General features: G+C 37.0%; 1 protein-coding gene and 1 pseudogene across 1 annotated transcript in view; both read right to left on the minus strand.

Moving 5' to 3' along the window:
- The window catches only part of LOC145295923 (dihydropyrimidine dehydrogenase [NADP(+)]-like), a 166,912-nt gene extending 143,199 nt beyond the window's left edge, over window positions 1–23,713 (minus strand). Inside the window, 2 exon segments of the mRNA XM_080141739.1 lie at window positions 11,218–11,328; window positions 23,553–23,713. Of these exon segments, the coding sequence (XP_079997865.1) occupies window positions 11,218–11,328; window positions 23,553–23,594 (153 nt within the window). The 5' untranslated portion in view covers window positions 23,595–23,713.
- On the minus strand, window positions 1,004–3,776 carry LOC145296239 (uncharacterized; annotated as a pseudogene).
- Window positions 23,714–24,510: the final 797 nt, after the last annotated feature.

Below are 24,510 nucleotides of genomic sequence, written 5' to 3' on the forward strand. Positions count from 1 at the left end.
ATTTCGTCGATGGGACAGAGGCTGAAGTTCAGCTGACAGTTCAGGATCTATCAGATTGGCGACTCTTTTGAACCTTGTCTAGGAGCAAGAGACTAATGGCAGATGCACCAGCCTAAATATGACAACAATACTCCATACATGGGCGAATGGTGGCATTATAGAGGTATAGGATACTTTCAAGCGTTAATAGCTTTCTAGCACGGTAGAGAGAACCCACCTTCTTCGCAGCGGTCCTGGCAATTATAATCAGCACCAGTGCGTAGTGACTAGATAGTCAACACTTTTTCCCTTGAGAGATTAGGCTTAGGTTTTGAATTCTTAAGTGCTTGTTTCACTTTCCACCTTAGCTCATCTCCTTGTGTTTTGGGTTTATTCAAGCCTACCTCCTGTATTAGCGCTATCATATCTAAGTATGGAATCTGCTTGATGGTTGTGAAATTGAGATCTTTATTGAGCACCAATTCCTCAGAGGGAGTTAGCTGATGTTTACTTTTGTTGACAATGGCTCTTACTGGTGAATAGTGGACAACTGTAATTGATGTTTATTCTGACTTGTGGATTCCATTTTGGACAAGCTCATACCCTACTATTCTTGTGATCTTTTGTGTTCTCCTGGAACAGACTGGTAGTTTTAATGTTAAGCCTGGTGGTACTAGCTTAAGATCACTGCATCGGCAAAGGAATGTGAGGTGGTTAGTCAGGTGATTTTGGTAGAGTTTTTCAAGATTTTTGCAATTTTTTTGGTACGTGAAAGAAAAATTCAAAGTTAACATATTTCAAAATGGAACAGCTCAGCAGAAAGAGTATGCAGAGACCATTCTAATGATACTTGAACCATCTCTGTAGGACAAATAATAAGAAAGTTACAACAATTCTAAAGCTGAAATTTGAGGCTAATTTTGGACAATAGAATAAATGGATTTCCTTAAAGTTGTGACCGATATCAAGATTTTTCCCAGTTATTTTGTCATAACTTTCTTATTTCTTGTCCGATTTCAAAAAATCAAATATCACTGGAGAGCTTATTGAATGGAGAACAAGAAAGATATATTTTGAAAGTTTATTAATCAATTATTTACAAGATTAAGAGGTGAAGAGGGATGCTGGGGCGGAAGATACAGTCAATTTCTAAGACAATATTACATCCCCGCATATGAAGTCTGCTGCTAATGCTGATTTTTTTATGTCAAAATCCTCAGCATCTTCCTCATAGCTTTCTCCCTCACCCCAGTATCCAATTACATAAACTCCCCCACTCCTCTTTATGAATTTCTCCACTTTCCCGTTATAGACGGTCTTCTCCAAAGTTTCCGCATCAAACCAGATATGACATATTTTGAGTCCAACAATTCTCCCACTTAGGATGTCCTTGTCCTCTCCCTAGCTTCCTCGTCCATCTCAAGAAATTCAGTGCTTAGATCTAGGACTGGTTTCCTTAGTTTTGTCTCGATTTTGCTTCTTTGAAATGTCACTTTCTTCTGCCGCTTTGTGACCAACCGTTTACATATTTCTCTCTTCGTCTCCTCAGACTTCTTTCTTTTTGCCAGGCAGGTTTTCCGACCCATTGATATAGCAAGAGAAATCAGCCTGTCCCTCTTTTCTAGTGGAAGACTGTCAAGGTAGTCCACAACACCGTTTTTCTGTGCTCGGATTCTACAGGAGATGTAACAGAGTGTTGCATTGGGGGCGTGATCTTTCAAAGCACTGAACATTCCCATCACCTGTTCTGCATCAATATTGTTTAGCCTGGCTGATTCTGTCTCTCATCAGGGTTTCGGTTATGTCCAGACTGAAATACCTGCTGTACTGCTTCTCCAGCACCGTCACAGCCGCAGTGAGACAAACTGTCATCATCTTCTTGAAGATTGAAAGATCTACAGGCGTTTGCTGAAGTTTGTAAAGTATATAGTCCAACTTCAGATCCCTGCCAAACAAGTCCTTTGTCGCAGTCAGAGTTTCTTCAGGCTTCAGAACTAGAGCTTTCACTTCGGCCAAGACATTCCTGACCTCTCCAATGGCATCTAAATGGCTGATATCAGACGCGGCGGCAGTGTAGAAGCGGCTCATCCATGGTCCTGAGAGGGGTATTCCAAGCAGGCCGAGGACCTGGAGTTCAACTTTGGTGACTGGTTCTTTAAAATCATGTGCGATGGCAGTCTGGAGGCCGCCACAAGAAACCAAACCTTCTTCAAAGAATTTTATGAAGAACTTAGTATGTTCCACAAGCCTGCCACATATCAAGAACATGATATGCAGGCTGTTACCGCGATATCGTGGAATCAATCCCTTAGGGAGACCAGCATCCCTAAGTGCTGCAGTGAACCCTTTGGGGTCTCCCCGGCTATCCTTATAATGGAATTTATTGATTGTTAACATAAGCTGACTGGCTATGCAATCAGTTCCGAACAGCTGCTTACTCAAGTCCTTAGGTTCAACTGCCTTGAGGCTTGATCTCATTGAACTTGCTATTGTATCCAGAGGATGTAGATGACAGTTCAGCTCGTTGAGTTTTGTCCCCAAGGCATTCTCCCGTCGCTGAATGGTCGCATGGTTCACAGCAGCACGGTCTGTCATGGTGTTGGTTATGCGCTTGATAATTTCTTCACGCGTTTCACTGAAGTCCATGCCATAAAACCTGCAGTAGACATCACTGATGTTGTTGAATGTCTCTATAATGTACAGCTCATAATCTTCAGCAGTTCCTCCCGCCAACTGGTCTAGGGCCAGAACACGACTTGCCTCTTTGTTGGTCACATGCACACTGTTCACGTGTATGCCCTCGTGTCGTAGCGTCAAAACCAATTGTCAAGTGCTTCCCTTCCAGGACCATTTCAGCAGCCTGAAAGTCTGAAACAATGCCGAGTTCTCTGGCCATCATCTCAACTGTGTTCCTGCGTGGAATCCTTTCTACAAAAACTCCAGATCTCTTTGCATATTGCTTAATGAGAATGGGGATGTTATTCATAGGGACATGATTCACTATAGAGTCATATACAAACATCCTCATGTCTATGGAGTATGATCGCCCTTCTTTCAACGTGTCTACCACTTCCTCAAGGATAAATTTTTCGTTCTCGATACTCTGGATAGTTTCATTTTATTCAGTGAGTTCATCCCTCAGTATTTCTATTTCCTTTGCACTCGACACACATCCACTGCAGGAAGATGCCTTAAGATGTTGTACATTGCGCTGCATTTTATTTAACTTCTTTGTTTTTCCAATTCTTGTACCAAAGAATCCTGTTTGAATTTTGCTTTGATATCGCGAATCTTATTGTCTTTCACGGTAAGCTTCAGTTTGAGGCGATTGACATCCTAATTGAGGTACTTTACTTTGTTGATCCGCGGAAAGTCAATTTTGGATTCATTTCACTGAGTTTCTTTCGCTGAGTTTCTTTCATAGCGGAGTGCGATAACGAAAGATAATCCAGCCTCTTCTTCAGGCGATGTGGGGTGAGGTTGTGTTTTATCCGAAGAAATGAGCGGACCGTAGGAGTTTTGTCAGGGGTAGCAGGTGCTGGCTCTTCAGTGAAACGTCTAAAGGACTACTGACTGGCTCTTCAGTTGAAACTTCATTGTGGAGATGGAGGTGCTCTTGACCTGAAATAGAAATCTTCAATGACTTTGATTGGACCTTGACATATTTCATTTAGAAAGTTAATAAATCAAGAGACTTTTAAAAACACTACTTACAGATACTGCTTGATGAAACAGGTATGGATGACACTGCCTCCATGGGCTGGGGCTTCACTGCACAGGTTTGAATACTTGTTCATGCCTTTATCGGAACTGACATCTTTTATTTTCTTGGCTCTATTCAATAGGGACTGGACTTGAGCGTATGTAATCGAGCAAGGAAACTTTTCGATGACAGTGTCAATAGTCTCCCGATGGATCTACCGTTGACGGCGTGAATGAAGAGCAGGTGTCCATTCTTTAAGTTGCCCACGTCGTCGGGCAAAGCAGCAAAATTATCAGCTAGATACTGCCGCATCTGGCCCACTTTCTCTTGCGAAGCCTGTTGCTGCTTCTTTGGTGGCATCTTTCATTCAGCAACAATGCAACTTTGAATACAAAACCAACAAAATATTAATCATTAAACCAAAAATAATCCATTTTATAGACTTATTTCAAATGTTAATAAAGAATGGCTACTTGTGTTTGTAAACATCAGTTGCAGCCAATAACACTGGAATGTGGTCACGTGACCTCTTCCACTGGGCTAGCCTTCATATTTTTTTTTTAAATGTGAAAAAAAAAAAAAAAAATACCTAGATAAATATTTCAGTCCTTTCCCACTTATTTTACAGATATTCTATGTCATTACATATTTTTATTGCTTTGTCCGTTCTAAATCAATTTTTTTATTTAAATGCAACTCCTCACGTTCGTAAAAACAACAATTCCGTTTGTTTGTCTTTAAATTTTGTTTTCGCTTGTAAAAAAAAAAACCTACCTGATCAAATTAAATGATTTTTTCTGTATGAATACTTTATCCCATGACGAGTACGTACAATGTATATTTTTTTAATATTTCCATTTTTTTAATGTCATGAATAAACTGCAGAAGCACCGTTTTTTTTTTTTTTTTTATTTCTCATACAAACAGCAATAAATATAATTTTTTTTTACATTTGAACTTTTAGCATATAAATTATTAAAATTTCTTTTAGCATATAAATTAAAATTTCTTTTAAATTATTAAAACTTTTAGAATTTAAAGTTTGCAAAATGTGCATAATAAAAATATATTTATGAAAGTTTTATTTTTAATTTTAAAAATAACTCTTGTATTTTTTTTTTTAATTGTAAATTAGTTTATTAGTTTATTATAGAAAAAAAAGCAAAGTAACAAATGGAAATAAAAAAAGCAAAGTAACAAATGGAAGAAAAAAAAGCTTGAAATGATAAAATAGAGAAAAATACATTGACGTTTGATTTTGCCGTGGAGAAATGTTTTGGTTTAAAGAAATTAAAATAATTTACATCCTAAAAGTTCATTATGCTGAAATAAATTTTAATTAAAGAAATTTGATACTTTTAGCCAGTCGTAGTCTGGCATCATTGCCGTCGGAAAATATTTGTAAACTCTTTAACCCTTATCCTTGAGTGGCCTATCGGCCTTGATAAGTGGTCACGCCTATGTAAAAAAAAAAAAGTGCATAGGTTAAAAATGGCGTTAGTGAAATTTTGAAAATTTTCGTAATGGCTTCACATTTTAGGTAAACTCAAAACCAATGAAGGTAAAGTCATATAGGCTTCATATTTCGCACAAATAAGGTTTAATATCTATATTAACGAATATATATAGTTTCAAAACTATTACAACTTACCTTCAGGTCAAATAATGATGACTTAAATGACACAAAACTTCACTTCAAAAGTTTTTTTCACTTCTACTGAACGTATGAAAATAATTCAAATACCAGCATGTAGCGAAACACGTGTGCTACGTCATCAGTATCTGTGCTGTGTAGTTAACCGCCCGGATACAGATGCTAAGCGCAAATCTATGACACATACCCCAGTGCACAGAATTACGACTTACTCAAGTTACCAGTGCCACTTAACCCTCGCAAAAAGCCTTGGCATTTTCACATACCTAGAATTTTGTATTAGTTTAGGTCTGTACCAATTTGATATAGTTCTGAATTTTTGAGATAAGATTATTCATATTTATTTTGTTTGTATAATGTTATAACTAAGAATGTATTTGTTTTATGCATTCTGAATTGAGGGATGAGGACTTATTGTGAGGAGGTTGGTCACTCCTACTCTGAAGCTGATAAAATAAAAATCATTGAATGCTAACAAAAGTAAAATATTTTTTTCTGGAAGGCAATACAATTAAGTGACACATATGAAGCATGAATCTATATGTAGCATTTTTTTTTTTTTTTTACACAACTATTCCATTGAAAGAAATAGGAAACATTTTGAATTTACTTTATATAAGATAAGCAGGGGGGGGGGGAAGTGATAGGCCGGCATTGCCCATTCATAAAAACTATTTAAATATGAATTTTAATTAAAAAAAAAAAAAAAAATTGCGACAACACAGAAAGAACTTGGGTGCCATCAGCCACAAGTGAAACCAAAAACAAAATTTTGTAAAGAAAAAAAGAAAAAATGCTGCGTGCAAACTTGTATAACTCAAGATATTAAGCGAACGCATTATCAATGGGACCATGAAGACATGTTATCACGTTGCAAATTTAGCTTTGTAAAATGAAAGAACGAAACGAAATGATGGCTCGCGCATGCACGGTTTGCAAACAGTATCAAAAGCAAGGTTTTTATCTGAAATCCCCTTCTAACAAAATGACATTTCTACACAAAATAATTGACGATTTCTTCCAATTTTTCCATATTAAGTGAAAAAAAAATAAAAAAAAAAAATCGCTCTAACGGTAATAATTTTTCTTTCATATATTTCTGTCATCTTTTATACATATGCAGCCGTCTATGAGGTGTGCATGGGTTTACAAGTGTAGAAATAAAATAAAACTCCAAAGGAAGACACAGATCGAAGCTTTATCTACATTGAGTGTATGTGTGACATTTCCAACCCTCTAAATGAGGAACTAATTAATGGTTTGTCAAGGTCATGTCTGTCAATTGCCATAGGCTCATCTGTCCAAGGTCTCTTGATCTGGTCTAAGCCTTCAACTGTGTCAAAGTTATGACTTGTCCATAAACTGTTCCTACTGTTGTTAACTCATAGCCATTCTCCAAAGTGTCTGCAAACCAAATCTACATTTTCCGCCCTTTTGCGATAACTCAAACATATCAGACAAACTTCTTATTTCAAAATCTTCCAATATTAAGACTGTTGTTGATTCTATAGAGATAAAAAAAAATTGAACCGATTCTTAGCATTCTCATGTCTTACCCAAACCTCCCACTTTCTTTAACTGACTACAACTCCATAGCACGCCACTAGGGAAATTAAGCTTTGAACTGAAGCAGTCGTAGCAGCACTACTACTAGCAGCTATAGTTATTACAATATTAATTTTGATTAACTCCAATAAAAACGATTTTTTAATAAAATCTGATGGAATTAAGAAAGAATGTACTCTATACAAATTACTTTGGATATTATGCTTTTGGAATTAAGTGTAGATAGCAATTGACAGAGTTTGATCTCAGGATCTGTTATGCTCCCATATACGAAGGTCGATGTCAAATTTGTAACTATGTCAAAAGAATTTGAAATCATAATCAGTTATCAGAGTTTTAATGAGAACACAATGTAATGCGAGAAACTACTAAGATAGATGTTTAGACATGGTTTCTCCTGACAATAGCCAGAATTATTTCATAGTTAAGGAGACTCGATTCATAAGTTAAAGTATTTTAAGATTAGTTATAAAATTTCATGTTCTAATAAACTTGTACTGCTTTTCCTTTAAATCAAATATGTTATGTTGTCAGATTTTACATATTAAACCTACATAGCAGTAAATCTAAAAAAATGATATTTGATTCTGACTAGCAAATTCATTTTTAGGTTGCTGCATGTGCTTTAGACTAAGAGTAATTCTCTTTAGTTTCTTTCCAAAAATAATTATTCCAAAGTTTATTATAGAGAGAATTTTAAATGACTTAAAAAGATCAAAATGTAAGGAAGACAATTCCTATTTTTTTTTTTTTTTTTTTTTTACTTACGGTAAGAATATGAATTATGTCCCTTACACTTTGAACTTTTGTCCATCTCTTGACTTTTTATTTATTTATTTATTTTTTTTTATTACATTTTCACCCCAAACAAGGCACATTGCCACTTTGGTGTAGGGGGCTACTATTAGAGGCAACAACTACTGGGGTACTATGTAGGGATTTGGGCAGCAAGATGTCGGTTCACATTACACTTGAACTTCTGCACGTCAGTACTGTTGGGGAAGCAGGGACCTGGAATGGAATTCCAAAGTCTAGCGGTTCTGGGGAAGAAACTATTGGAGTAGAAAGATCTTTTACATCTAGGGATCTTTACAGTGTGGGGGTGGGATTTAGCAGCCTGTCGGGTTTGCTGAGGGTGCTCACGTCGTGAGGGCACAAGTGATTGCAGTTCGTCAGAGCATTCACCACTAAAATACTTGTAGAACAGGCAGAGGGATGCAACATTTCGTCGATGGGACAGAGGCTTCAGGTTTGCAACTCTTTTGAACCTTGTCAAGGAGCGAGAGACTAGTAGTAGATGCACCAGCCCAAATGTGACAGCAATACTCCATACATGGGCGAATGGTGGTCTTATAGAAGTACAGGATACTTTCGGGTGTTAGTAGTTGTCTAGCACGGTAGAGAGAGCCCACCTTTCTTGCAGCGGCCCTGGCAATGCCTTCAATGTAATTGTTCCAACTCATGTTTCCTGTGAACATTAGGCCAAGGAGTTTGAAAGATGTACTCTCGGATAAAGAATCGTTGGCTATTGCTATAGGTGGTAGAGAGGGTTTCTTGTAATTATTGAATGAAACTAGTTTAGTCTTGGTGGCATTGAACGTGACCAACCATTTTTGTCCTCATTCCACTACTGATTGGAGGTCTTCCTCTAGTGTTTCTGCCATTTCTTTAGAAATGTTTTCATTCGTCTTCCTGTCGTGCCTGCCATAGAGTGTAGGGTCATCAGCATATATACTCATCTCAGAGGCAATTTTGTCGGGGAGGTCATTAATAAATATCAGGGACAATAGAGGTCCAAGGATAGACCCCTGGGGCACTCCCGCATTTATATCATTGTTTAGATGTACGACCGTCGAGGACAACCTGGATTTTTCTCTTATCCAAGAAGGATTTAATTATGTTAAGTATTCTACCAGTGATACCGTATGATCTAATTTTCCTGAGGAGACCCTCATGCCATACCCTTTCAAAAGCCTTAGATATCTCTAGAGCTACCGCTCTACCCTCCCCCGCTTTGTCCAGTGAATGGTATATACGTTCTGAGATTACAGTTGGGATGTCTGCTGTGGAACGGGCTTGTCTAAATCCATATTGTTTGTCAGTCAGAAGTTTAGCATCTGATGGACTAGAGCATGGTTAATTAAGGTCTCAAATATTTTGGCAAAAAGTGGGAGGCTAATGGGGCGATAATTTGATGGGCCAGTCCTTTCACCAGAATTCTTGAATACTGGTACCACAGAAGCAGTTTTCCAACAGCCCGGAAAGCAAGATTCATTAAGGCATTTGTTGTAGAGTTTGGAGAGAACTGGAGCTACTTCAGCTGAGCACTTTCTTTAGTAGCACAGCTGGAGGAGATCGGGTCCACATGCTTTTGAAGTGTCAATGTTTTTTATGATGGCATGCACCTGAGCAGGGGTGATTTTCAGATCGTCTAGCGAGGCGTCTGTCCGCATAGGAAAGTCAGGTAGGGGGTGGTTGGAAGGGTCCAGTGTGGAGTTTGAGGCAAACCGACTGGCAAGCATGTTAGCCTTCTCAGTTGCTGAGCAAAGAACCTCGTGATTGTTGGTTAGTGGGGGAATTGTTGATTGCCCATTATTTACTACACTGTTGTAGATTTTCCAGAAGTCTCGAGTTCCTAGTTTTTGTGCTTCGATGCGTTTTTTTAGTGGTTTCCGTAAATTCTCTCTTAGCTGTCGCTATTTCTTTCTTAACATTATTTCTAGCTTCTATATACTTCAGTCTGTTGAACTGGACTTATGTCGGTTAAATCTGCGGTAGGCATGCTGCTTTTTTTATATTTTTAAAAATTTAAACTTAAATGACAAATATATCGTCAACTACATTGCGTAGGTACAACTGTTTACTATAAGTATCTAGAAAAAAAAAGAAATTGTTCTGTTAAAAGCAACAGCACTGATATTAAAGGGTCAAGAAAATGATGTGAGATTTTCATTTTTCTGGAGTTATGTGATCCATAGCCATCTTATGCATGAAGAGCAGGTGTGAATAAGTCACAGTTTAAGAATAATAATGAAAAGGACTTAAAAATAATATTACTGTACAACTTGGCAGCTTTTTTTTTTTTTTTTTTAAATACAGTAGTGGGATACAACATTAAAAATTACTAACAAAATACAGTACAGTATATAATACACATGTATATAATCAAATAACATAAATAACACCATAAGGTGGAGAGAAAAAAAAAAAAAAAAGCGTATCCTAGGGCCACCGTATCCCGGGGTTCTACTGAATAAAAAAGATTATCTGTGTAACCGGTTATGTCATTCTCCCTGTTTACTTGCCTCCCCACGAGGGCAAAGTTAGACGCAAGGTCGGTTTTTTAATACTGGGAAATTCAGCTCTTAAAAAAAAAAAAAAAAAAAAGGGGGGGGCACTGTCAGTCTTACTAAACGGAAATCAACCAAATAGATATGCATCTGCTAAGTCTCTCTATTTACCATTTTTTACACGTAAAATACTTAGAACTGTTTATATACCCAATAGATAATAATATCTAGATTTACTTAGAGCGACTTTTACAAAATTATTATGGCTATTTTGGGTTCTCACATGTTGATTCGGCTTTTTCGTATAAAAAGAGAAACTAATTCAAAAGCTTACACTGTTCTCGGCATCGTGCCGGGAACGTCCACAAGCAATCAGCTTTGATCAATTCCTTATATCAGACAATTGTAATTCAATCTGGACAATACCCTTTAAATGGGGAGCCGGTTTCCCCCACCATCTTGGGGATGGGGAAGCGAAAACTGCCCCGCATTGAAACAAAATAAACAAACCCCAAAAAACTGTCCCGCATTAAATAAAATACTGCTATGTCATCTCGTAACGCTCCCACGATGACCTCATTTAGCGGCTTTATAAACCTTAACTTAACACTAATCAATTCCTCTTACTCCTCACCTAGACAGTTAAGTGGTTGGCTTTTGTTTCACCTCTGCGTCAAGGCTTCCGGGTTCAATCCCGCCTCCCGACCCAAACTATTTTTTTTCTTTTACATCTTTAAACACCCGGGTAACGTTTTTTGTTTACTTCGCTTATTCTTTAGTTTAACCCCCCCCCTACACACAGCGTTGTTATTCTAAGATTGCAGGTTCGATCCGACAGGGTTATTTATGCCATTTTTTTTTTTTTTTTTTTTGCTGTTTTTTTTTGGGGGGGGGGTTCGATGTTTTAACAGTTTCAGGGTTATTACTTACCCACCCCCATACACACACACCTCCAAACACCCAGGCAACGCCGGCCCCCCCCTCCCCTAGTAAATAAGAAAACAGAAATAAAGCAAAATACTCACTGAACAATTTTTGCCTGCGGTTCTCTTCCAACGTTGTTTCTCTGTTTTGGTTTCAGTTGTTGCTTTTACATTAGCAAATGGTTTCACAACAGGATTCAAATGCAAAATATTCTACAAGACAAAAAAAATCTCATTTGTTTTGCATAATTATTACACATTGCAAGAGTGAATTGAAAATTGTCCTTAACCATTGGACACCTGATGAGCAAAGATAAAACTGATTCCAAGCACCATTATCTCTGGCTAACTGAGAACCGACATCAAACTTTGATAACTACTAGATATATAGATTTTGTTATCAATATAATAAAATCGATTTGTTTAACATACCTAGAAACAAATATTTGATTATAAAACACTATATGCATATATGAAGTCGATGGGTGATAAAATAGCTCTCAAGAACTCACAAATACTGAAAACCTGTTTTAGTCTATGCAAAAAACTTATTGTGTAGGGGATGGGGAGGTCATATATTTTTTGCTTCTCATAAAACATGAAACAGCTGCCAATAAAATTTGCATTTGTTTTGGGGGGTTCCTAGTGAAATATTAATCCCTCTAGTTGAAAATGTTAAAACCTTTCATTTTAATTGAATTACTGGCTGTGAACTCAATACAAACACAAAGGCATGGGTAAAATTTTGAAAACCGATGCTTCTGATAACATCACAAGTTGTCCCCCGTCTACATTCACAATAAGTTGTACAGCCGCTGCATCAGAAGTGCCATGTTATATCACAGCAAGCGCGAGGCCCTCACCCAGTCATCTCTCACCCAACTGCAGCACAATTACATATCCATGATTAGACAAATCTACAATATGAAGTTGGACCAAACATAACGCATTTATTTATTGGGACGATTTACTGAAAACACTACATTTACCCAGCATAGATGCTATCCTTAGGAAGTATTGGTTATCTTCTTTGGTTGATTAACTCGTGAGAAGTCATAACAGCGGTCCTTCAAACACGTGGCTAGAAATCCAACAATTGTCAAAAGGTCACAATCCTACTTCTCAAATCAGGCTGCTTTTATACACCCTATCTTCCTCATTTGCATGTGTATGGTGAGATTTTGTGAGACCACAGCTTATAAAACCACAGGCGCCATCTTTAATCTCTATCTTTATTGCCTGACCTCGCCTGACACACATGTGGTAAGACTTCTGTTTCCTTAACTTAAGACAACATGCCCCCCCCCGATCTTTAGATCATATTTCGTACTCCCTCATCGACTGTGGCGGTCATCTTTCCTTACTCGGCCTCTGAGGTGTCTCCCCACCTTCATCACTTTCCACTGCTTCACTTCCATTTCCTTAACTTAAGACAACATGCGATATCCAGCTTCACCCATACTTCATCCCTGAGTTTGATGGTCCTGCTCTGTCTCCCTGCTTGCTGGAAGAATCCTGGGATGCCTCCAGGAGTACATAAATATTGACAGCTGTGGAACTGTCTCTTGTACTTATCCCGATCTAGGCGACACATTGTACCAGTAGACAGCTTGCTTGAGCAAGGTGCTCCTTCTCTCTGCCACTGCCTTTATTGTCCGGTGGTTTCTTTCCACAATCCCGTTGCCACTGGGTCTATAGGCAGCTCTAAAGAATTGACGGATATTCCATCTCTCCAGTACATCCACCACTGCTACTGATCTAAATGTGGTACCATTGTCGGTTAGCAGTTCTTCCACTGGATTTCACTCTAGAAACACCATGTTCAGGGTTGCTGCTATTTCACTGGCCGTTTCACCTCGCAGCCTTCTTCATAGACCAAAGCGCTCAGGGCCACAGTCAATCATTGTTATGTAACACCCACCCCTGTGATAGGTTACATCAACTGCCAGTCTTTCACAGATCCAAGTCACTTAGTTCTCTAGCTTCGTGTGTGCTTGGAGCTGGTTCAATTGACTGATAGCTGTCACAAGTCCTGACCACTTGCTTTACTTGTTCCTTGGTGACACTCCGGTAGACTTTTCTCACCAGGTGTGTCCTTTCTACCCCCATATGGTGCAGATCGTGCAACTCTCACATCCCAGAATAATCCAGATCAGACACTGCAGCAACATCCTTATTTTTGGGCACAAGCCAGCTCTTTCTCACACTTGTGAGAACATTCACTGTTCTTCTCAGTGGCCACCTTGATAATGCGCAGCTTCAGAGAAAACTCCTGCATCAGCTCAGCCAGTATCCCAAACTTGTGCTTCACCAGCATCTCTGCTGCCCCTTTCGTCTTTACCCTTTTCTCATCTGAAATCATTGATTTTAACCTGGCAAACACAGTGGCAGAGTGTTTTCACACAGACATTGCGTAGTCCCCATTTTAAGGCCAGGTTCACTCCTTTGGTAACTGCATCCAATTCTGCTACATTGATGTGGCTAGTATCATCCTTCATCAGCCAAACCACGTCCTCCGCAAACACTCCACCCACTTCCAAGACAACACCTGTTGCAATACTGCTTGCATCACACCACACAACTCCATCCAGTATTCGTGGCACGTTCCATATTCCCCGAACTGGATCTTGCCTTTCCACTTCTTTCAGAACCTCTTCGATGAAGGTGGCCATTCTTCCTCCCACTTTCTTTCTGCATGCCTCTTGATATAGCTGCATACTTGTCTAAGTCAGCCGGCAACGGGGTAATGCCCGATCAGCCTGCCGTATATGCGAAAAAGCTCCTACTTGTTGAGTGCTTTTTTATTTGCGGGATCTCATTCTCCTTCAAAATTCCAGGCCACCTGACATACTTCATTTCAGCTTTAGCCCCAAGGCCGCTCCTCGTCCAATTCTTTGGGTGCCTTGGCAACCAGCCCGAACTTCAAGTGACCCACCACTTCCTTTGAGTCACTAGAGTTTCATTTACTAGAATGTCATCGATGTATGAGCTAACGGCGCCATCTCCTTTCCCCATTCTCTCCAGAACCTTCCTCAGAATAGTCGACATGATTTTCGGTGCCGAGTTCACACAAAACCCTACCCTCAATAGTTTCTGCCTTTATATCTGACTAACTTGTACTTTCAGAGTTTCTTGGTGATGCAGAGTTGCAAGAAGACAGATTTTACATCAACCAACGTAGTCGCACCGTTCATTTGCGTTGAAAAACATTGTACCTCATTTTCAGTGGCTCAGCTTTATGTTACGGCGACGCAGTGTTCCGGTGATAGCCCAGTTGAGTGGCTGAGTTACGTCCAGATCACTCTGCACTAGTATAAAAAAAGGTACTCATGCAGAGAGTGATCCGTGCTGAAATAATATTATTTAAAAAGCCATTCTTAACATGGGGAGGGTGTTTTGTACCTATTCTGTAATTTAACCTTACAATTGAAAAAAAAAACAAAAAAAACAAACAAAAAAAACATCTTAAAACTTTAATTAAACGTGGAAATACGATTTTAAAAATAGCGTGGATCACTCTGCATTAGCACCAACTTTTCTATTTTGTCAGGCCCCCCACCCCCAAATATATTCCTTGAAAGTATTTGACTTACCCGGTAACCTTTTCTTGAAAAAAAACAAAAACAAAAAGTGCTAATGCACTTATTGATCCGCGCTATTTTTTTAATCGGATTTCCAAGTTTGAAGTTGTATTTATTTATATATTTTTTTATTCAATTGTAAGGTTAAAGTACAGAATAGGTACAAAACACCCTCCCCATGTTAAGAATGGCTTTTAAAATAACATTATTTCAGCATGGATCAGTAAGTGCACTAGTACCGAAAAGTTGAAACAAAATGTGTTTTTGCTTTTTTTTTCATTTTTATTTTTTAAGGAAAAACCTGGAAACTAGAAAAAAAGAAAACTGTGGGATATTTTTAATAAAACACAGCCCAGAAATATGTTTCGACTGAGACTTTTCGGCCAGGGTCCTGGGACTTTTCTGCCACCCTATGTATTTCATTTTAAAACAGATGTTTTTTTTTTTCCTCAGACCGTTGGAGGGTATGGCCTGGGCCTCCTATCTGCCAGTGATTCCTTAGAAAATATTCCTCGCAAATATCTCTTAAGAAATTCTTCCAATCGGCGATGGATGGTGTGCGTCGAGCGAATTTAACATTTGCGCCGGAGGTCTTTTTGCGTTCGAATGCCCACAAGTAGATTAGTTTTAGTATTATGGCAATTGCCAGCATAGACTTGGCAAAAAAAGTTCCAGTCCGGATCGAGGTAAACGTTCGGCATTTGCTAGCCTGACACCTCCAGGTATAGCCATCGCTTACTTTACTTCTTACAATAAGAGTGCATGTCCACAAGAGATATATAAGTTTTCGTCCGTGCTAATAATTTCCTATTCTGACAAAATTCCAGGACTCCCGCTGGTGTTTTCAACTGCTCACTTAAGACTGTAAAATTCCTGTTTTTTTTCCTTACGTGAAAGTACGCAAATGGTGTGCTTTTTTTTTTTTTTTTTTTTTTTAACTAACTTTGTTTCTTTTCTTCCTCTTCATGATTGTCGTCTGCTGCTTTGAATTTTCAACTCACACAAACGCGCGTCGCGTTGAAAACCGTTGCGCTACATTGTCATTGATGCAATGTTCCTGGGAAAGTCGGGCGTGCGTCGAGTTACGTCCGGATCACTCAACGCATGAGTACAAAAAAAAAAAAAAAAAAAAAAAGGTAAAATGTTAACTTACGCTACAACAGAACACACTGATCACTCTAATTTGTCTTTGTTTTTTTTTTTTTTAGAGGTATTTGAGGTCGCTGACAACGAATCTGATACTCAAACCCGCCGCAAAAGACCTTGGGACTATTTTGTGCCGTTTCACCGCCTTCGGTAATGTTTTTCTTACATGATACGTTCGCGTGCGAACGGGCATAGGAATCTTGGAATGCGGTTATCTATATATATAAAAGCGAAAATGTATGTATGTATGTGTGTATGTTTGTGTGTCTGCTAAAAACTTTCGACAGACAACAAAAATTCACAAACTCTGTATCATATTGAAGCTCCATCCTTTGCTCGAAAAATATCGAAAAATTGGCCAAAAACGTTCATTTTTTCACCCCAAGATCGACAATTTTCGACAGGGGGGGGGTCAACAAAAACGGTCCTCTCGTGACGACGACCGGTTCTACGCATGTGTCAGATGACGCCATGACCTGATTTACTTTAAATAGTTGAAAAACTGACTAAATTTCATGTATGTCGCGTTAGGTCAGTTGGTTAGCGCGTTGGTTCATTATCTAAACGTTTTGGGTTCGAATCGTGGTGTGAGATGTCTTTTTTTTTTTTTTTAATTTAAATATTGAACCAGTTTTTACTTCACTTATCCACCCCCGACCACACACCCAAAAACACCCAAGTACCCACCAATTTTTTAAATTTTAATATCGAAACAGGCTTATTTAAGCCATTTTTCACGTGTTCGTTTTTCTGTTTTGAGTTAGTTCTTTTTGTGTTTTTTTTATTACCCCCCCGCTTAAGTTTTAACGTTCGTTTTTATGTTTTCTTTTTTTACTTTGCTTATAACAAACAAACCTGGTCATTGACCTCATTTGCTGAATAGCTTCCATCGTCGTCGTAACGCTCGACCAATTTCGTGCGTGCACCTGTCAATTTGGTTGTTACTTAAATAAATTCAAACATCTTTCAGTAACTCATTCTGGCTGGCCGATTTTATTTTCAAACTTCGCCTCAGGGCTTCGGGTTCGATCTTTACCCCCCTCCCCGCCCGGTTTCTTTTTTTATTTAACAGCACACACACACCTCCAAACACTCTGGCAACGCCGGGTACCCCCGCTAGTTCCAAATAAAGTTAAAAAGAAAAAACTGGTTTATTTATTTACATAGTTTTGCTTTTTTTTTTTAATTGATAAAAAAAAAAAAAAATTTCACGAGCGGTTTACAAAAACATAAGCACCAAACACATGTTTTTCGTTCTTTGGGGAGGGGGGTAATTCCATTAACATGTGCTTCTGCAGTTTAACCGTTTTTTGGATAACCTTTACGGAGATGGTCCCAACGTCCGCCATCTTGAATTTTCCAATACATCGGTAAACACTGTTTTTCGAGCTGAATAAACATGTTACATTAAATAAAAACACGAAAAATATATCCAGTTTGGTAGAAAAGTAATTTATCTTGCCTTTGATAACATTTATTTGTTATATATTTGTTTTGACAACTTTTTCGAATCTATGTATACAGTAATACAAACCCACATTTTCATTTTTCAAGGTAGATTTGTTATTTTTGATTATTTGCATTTTTTTCGGGTTTTTTTTTCCATTAGTCTGCGTCTGTTACGACGCTCGAGTGCTCGACTGACACCGATGATTGCCGGTCTCGCCCGATCCATGCTTGACGGGAATTCATGAGAATTCGGGTCAAATTATGCAAGAGTACCTAAATTTATAAAGGAAAGTGACCCCCCTCACTCTAAATGTTATTTTATTTTCAAAATTTCTTTCATATAATTTTTAAATGCGGTTTAAACATTAAGCAAAAAAAAAAAACAATATCTCCTTCAAGAACGATCATAAAATGTGTTTTCAGTCGATATTTATTCAATAAGGGACCAGTTTTCCTACCTAGCGAAAGGGGACGAGTTTTCCCGAGACGAGTTTTCCCGGGACGAGTTTTCCCGGCACCGGTAGGAAAACTCGTCTCGGGAAAACTCGTCCCCTTTCGCTAGGTAGGAAAACTGGTCCCTTATCGAATAAATGTCGATTGAAAACACATTTTATGATCGTTCTTGAAGGAGATATTGTTTTTAAAATAGACTATAACCCCCATAATATTTAAAAAAAAAAAAAAATATTTTTACTTGTTTAATGTTTGTTTTTTTTAAATAAAATCGATTTTCTAAGTGTCCGTTTTCTACCTAACTGGTTAAGTTCTTAGTGGGGGTTTGTATTACTGTACACAGATTCGAAAAAGTTGTCAAAAAACAAATATATAACAAATAAAAGTTATCAAAGGCAAGATAAATTACTTTTCTACCAAACTGGATATAATTTTCGTGTTTTTATTCAATGTAACATGTTTATTCAGCTCGAAAAGCATACAGTGTTTACCGATGTATTGGAAAATTTAAAATGGCGGCCGACTCTCTCTTTAACACGGTAAGTTCGTAAAAAGATGTAATAAATAATAAACTAGACAAAATACCGTTAGAAATTTGCTCAATATATGTTACCGTGACATAACTTGACATAATATTCGGTGTTTTTTTTAATAGTATTTTGTCTAGTTTATTATTTATAACACCTTTTCCCGAACTTACCGTGTTAAAGAGAGAGTCGGCCGCCATTTTAAATTTTCCAATCGGTTAACACTGTATGCTTTTCGAGCTGAATAAACATGTTAAATTGAATAAAAACACGAAAATTATATCCAGTTTGGTAGAAAAGTAATTTATCTTGCCTTTGATAACATTTATTTGCTATATATTTGTTTTTCGACAACTTTTTCGAATCTATGTGTACAGTTATACAAACCCGAACGGGAAATAATGTCCGGTATCACATCTTAGGGGTCTTGATAATCGCTAAAAATAGAAAATTAAAGAAATTACTGAGGAAGATTTGGTTTTAAAAAGAAAATAATAAATTTTAATATTTTTTAAAATATAATTTAGAGAGAGAGAGAGAGAGAGAGAGAGAGAGAGAGAGAGAGAGAGAGAGAGAGAGAGTTTTTTTTTTGGGGGGGGGGGGGTAAAAACTATATCTCACTCCGAAAAACAACCAACAAAAAATGAAATTAAAAAGATTCTTGCTAAACGATAGCGGGGTTTTCAAGAAAATTGATTGATAAATTTATTTAGTGATTACTTTTTCTCTTAATGATTGATTTTAGAATTTTGAAGTAAAAATTTTAAAAAATTAAAAATTAGTTAACGAGAGATTGTTAGCACATCGCGCCAAAAAAATATTTCGTTTTTAATTTATTAGTTAATTTTTGCAAAATTTGACAGGACGACAATAAATGTTGATAATTGATAAAATTATCATTTTAAATAACGCATGAGTGCATTTGGTATGAGAGAAAACAAAAACATAACAACAAAAAAACTATCATAATTAAAAAACAAAACAAAAAAGTAACGAAAAATCGAATCGCTCCATGTTTTTAATTTTTTGTTTTTGTTTTTAATTATTGTTTTTATGACTCCAAAAAACATCGTTAAAATAAGAACAAAAAAAAATTTGTAATTAACTTTGTATGAACATAATAAACGCTTTAATATAAGTGAAACGTTAGCCAGTTAGGTAGAAAACGGACACTTAGAAAATCGATTTTATTTAAAAAAAAAAAACAAAAAAAAACATTAAACAAGTAAAAATATTTTTAAAAAATATTGGGGGGGGGGCTATAGTCTATTTTAAAAAATAATATCTCCTTCAAGAATGATCATGAAATGTGTTTTCAATCGATATTTATTCAATAAGGGACCAGTTTTCCTACCTAGCGAAAGGGGACGAGTTTTCCGGAGACGAGTTTTCCCGGAGACGAGTTTTCCCGGAGGCGAGTTTTCCCGGGACGAGTTTTCCGGGCACCGTATATGATAGAACCAGGCAGAATATATTTTTTTATTAACGGAATTAGGGTTTCCTCGTTCCTTCTATCTTCTGGTTTAGAGTGAGACGATAAAACTACGTTTAGAAACGCGTTCAATTCAGCCAAACAACCAAATCTGCTTGAGAATGCGTCCTCTGTTGTACTTTCGACAAACGAGGAGGGTCTCGTTTATTTCGACTTGTACACCGACACCTACTATTGGTTTTTTGTTTTTATCTACTCGGTGATTTCAGAACAGAAGGATCTCCAATCTACTGATGTTGTCATAGATATGTCCAAATTATGTGTGACTGTCTTATGGCCCCATGAATAGCTTAAGAAATTATTAGCGAATAAAATCAGTTTCCACACAGGAACGCGCGTCTTCAAAAATGTACCTTTTCTCATTGTGAAGCCACAATGCCTTTTTTTCTTTTTTGGAAAAACCACGGTGCCTGTGCAATACACTTTGGACATGATACTTGTCGGGGTAAGATACGAGGTTTTCAAATTCTTGAGCTTCCGTGTCACTTTAATGAAATTTGGCTATTGCATCATAAGTGAACGTGCATGACTGGCAAGATTCCATGTTCACAAAGTTGGTTTAGAAACTAAAATGGCCGGAAATAGTCCCTACAGACGGTGCCCGGGAAAACTCGTCCCCTTTCGCTAGGTAGGAAAACTGGTCCCTTATTGAATAAATATCGATTGAAAACACATTTTATGATCATTCTTGAAGGAGATATTATTTTTTTAAAATAGACTATAGCCCCCCCCTAATATTTTTAAAAAATATTTTTACTTGTTTAATGTTTTTTTTGTTTTTTTTTAAAAATAAAATCGATTTTCTAAGTGTCCGTTTTCTACCTAACTGGCTAAGTTCTTAGTGGTTTCACTTATATTAAAGCGTTTATTATGTTCATACAAAGTTAATTACAATTTTTTTTGTTCTTATTTTAACGATGTTTTTTGGAGTCATAAAAACAATAATTAAAAACAAAACCAAAAAATTAGAAAACGGACACTTAGAAAATCGATTTTATTTAAAAATCATTAAACAAGTAAAAATATTTTTTTAAAAATATTATGGAGGTTATAGTCTATTTTAAAAAACAATATCTCTTTCAAGAACGATCATAAAATGTGTTTTCAATCGACATTTATTCAATAAGGGACCAGTTTTCCTACCTAGCGAAAGAGGACAAGTTTTCCGGAGACGAGTTTTCCCAAATTCCCTCCCCTCACTGGTATCCGCGAAAAAATGCTTGCGGACACCAGAGCAAGAGCACTGTGGCGTAAATGCTTCCAAGTGAACCCGGTCTATTACACTTAGGACATGATACTTGTCCTCTCAAAAATTCATGATTCTGTCTGTATCACCTTTTTTTTTGCTGCGTCATAATATTTGTACATGCATGATTGCATGACTAGCTAGAGTCCATTTTCACAACGTTGGTTTAAAAACTAAAATGACCGGAAATAGATCCCCACCCACGGCGCGAAATCGTAGAATGGGTGAAATCGTGTTTTTTCAAGTAAGTTGACCGCCTCCAAGCTAACTACATAAATCTTGTATCTAAAGATTTTAGTGTAAAAAGTGGCCGCGAATTCAGAACTAAACTAAATACTGTTAGAACCCACCAGTGGGTCCCACCACATAAATGTTACCATGGCATTTATAGGATTGGTGTATTTTTGGTACTGCGCTGAGTTGAATCCAATTTTAGCGTTACAAATTCCAGAGAATCGGCATTATTGCTAAATGAATTATTTTGCGCTAAATAGGATTTTTTTGTTTAAAAAATAACCATTGTAAGCAGAGAACAAAATATCGAAGCCGGTGATTTTGTTTACTTTATCGCCATCATCTAAATTGAAAATAAAAATGTCCGCTCCTTGTCTTCATAAAATCATCTTTTAATCTGATGGGTCAATTTTTTTCTTCGAGAGTGACCTGTCCCCCCCCCTTAAAAAGGGGAGGGGGATTTTCACTTTATTTAAAATAAAGTAAAACGAGAAAATGGGTTTGTATTACTGTACACATAGATTCGAAAAAGTTGTCAAAAAACAAATATATAACAAATAAATGTTATCAAAGGCAAGATAAGTTACTTTTCTACCAAACTGGATATATTTTTCGTGTTTTTATTCAATGTAACATTTATTCAGCTCGAAAAATGTACAGTGTTTACCGATGTATTCGAAAATTCAAGATGGCGTCTCACACCCTCTTTAACACCGTAAGTATGGAAAAATGTGTTATAAATAAAAAAACTATACAAAATACTATTAAAAACCCGCCGAATATATGTCAACCTATGTCACGGCGGGTAACATATTGAACGAGTTTTTAACAGTATTTTATCCGTTTTTTATTTATAACATCTTTTCCCACACTTACCGTGTTAAAGAGAGAATAAGACGCCATCTTGAATGTTCCAATACATCGGTAAACACTGTATGCTTTTCGAGCTGAATAAACATGTTACATTGAATAAAAACACGAAAAATATATCCAGTTTGGTAGAAAAGTAACTTATTTCAATATTCATAAACAGTAAAACAATGTCGATAAAAATTAAGGATCGTTTTGCTACTATGGCAACTAAAACATGTCCTTTGCGCCTGCGTGGGGAGAAGTCATTGTTTTTTGAGGGTGTTCGGCAGGGAACTCTTACCGCGACCAGTACCGAAAATTTCACAATCACCCCCAATTGAAGGAAAAAAAAACAAACAAAAAAAACAAATCTTGTCGAATAATTTTTTCTTTTAAGTGACAACCCCTACCCTAAGAAAGGGCAGGTCACTCTCGAAGAAAAAAAAATTGACCAATCAGATTAAAAGATGATTTTATGACTACAAGAAGCGGACATTTTTATTTTCAATTTAGATGGCGATAAAGTAAACAAAATCACCGGCTTCGATATTTTGTTCTATGCTTACTATGGTTATTTAAAAAAAAAAAAAAAAAACAAAAAAAAAAAAAAAAACCCAACTAATTAGCGCAAAATAATTCGTTTAGCAATAGTGATCCTCAAAAAATTCTCTGGAATTTGTAACGCTTAAATTGGATTCAACCCCCTGATGGGGAGCATTTATTTTTGTATTACCCCCCCCCCTGAACTCTGGAACTATTTTCCATTTCACAGTCTGTCCTTCGTTTACGCTACGCGCGAGCATAAACGGAGGCTGTTAAATGTGCACTCGCGTACCAAACTGCCTGGTCACAGTGTAGTGTTGGCGAAAAATTAAAACTAGACGAAAAACAAGTAGTTTTACAAACCATGTAATTCTATGTTATCACGGATGATTATTTTGTACGTACAAGCGCGCGCACATGGCCTACGCTCGTTCGCCAATACTACACTGACAAGGCAGTTTGGTACGCGAGTACACATTTAACAGCCTTTTTTGTAAATATTCAAATACGCTACAACAGAATACCGACCAATCTAAATTTTTTTTAAGGGTAATCGAGGTCGCTGACAACGAATCTGATATTCAAACCCGTCGCAAATTTACCGTTTGCATGGTATTAACCCCTGAACCCTCGCACTATTTTGTGCCAACTCACCGCCCATCTCAGGTGATCAGCAAGTGGGTGCTCATTTTAAGTTAAATTTACATGGAAAAGTGATCACCCACTTTGCAAAAAATTTCTTCATATCATGAAAGCTATTTTTTGCGATGGAAACGGTTTCAGATTAGTTTTTTATCACACCGAAATCTACGGAAAAAAAAAAAATGTTCTATACGGACGTGAGACGACGGCCCTTAAAGTAAAATACCCCGTTATTTTGTTTTTTAAAAGTTAAATAAAGAACTTTATTTTACCTCAATATCAGGAGGATCCTTAATTACGTTAATCGTTGACATCTTAGAATTTTCCTTTTTTTTCCCGCCAATGAACAGAAAAATAAATAAGACAAGAGTGGGCAAGGAGTATTAGATACTACTAGCGACCACGCAGACCCGACCACTTGTGAGAAGGAAAACAACATTGCAATTTGATAAAATCAAAGTTTTTGCACGCCCACTTCGTTGACCAATCAAAACCTGTAATTTCTAATCTCTCCGCTTTCTTTGAATAGAATGAGTCCATATTTGATGCATGTAGGGGAGGAGATTCTCTTTTACGAAACCGAGCAGCAGTGTTGGCAATTTAGCGGGTTTTTTTCCACTAGATCTGGAGATTTCGTTTGCAATCTATCGGATAAAATTTTGATCTGGCGGCTAGCGTTTTTTTTTCTAGGAAATCTGGAGATATTTGACACTCACACACACGCAATTTTAGATTTAAAAAAAATATATAAATAAATAAAAAGCGCTTGAAAATACTTTATTCACCATTTTTTTTTTCAGTTACCCATTCTTAAAACTCGCTTTAAAATTACTTTTTCCAAGTACATTTTATTTGTGTGTGTGTGTTGGGGAGCGTTCCAGCCTCTATAGTTTAAAATACGATCTAAATTAAATTAAAAGTATTTATTCATCTTGATAGAAATGTACAAAAGTTAACAGTCGAAAATTGTAAAGCCCCCCCCCCCCCAAAAAAAAACAACTTCTAAAAAACCCAGTAGAATTTTATTATCTATCGACCAGTATACTTTTAATGTGCTAAAACTAAGTTTTTTTTTTCTCTTTCTAATTTCCTAATATACAAAGTGGTTTTTACACAATGGATAAAAACAAATCGCTGCTTATCGTTTAACGGGTAGGAAGATTTAATTCCTGAAAAGTTGTAAAGAAATGAAGAATCCTAAGTCCGAGTTTTGCACTCCCAAGTTTATAA

This window comes from Euprymna scolopes, chromosome 16, assembly GCF_053919585.1.
Source record: "Euprymna scolopes isolate OS-2025 chromosome 16, ASM5391958v1, whole genome shotgun sequence".
NCBI classification, from domain to species: domain Eukaryota; kingdom Metazoa; phylum Mollusca; class Cephalopoda; order Sepiida; family Sepiolidae; genus Euprymna; species Euprymna scolopes.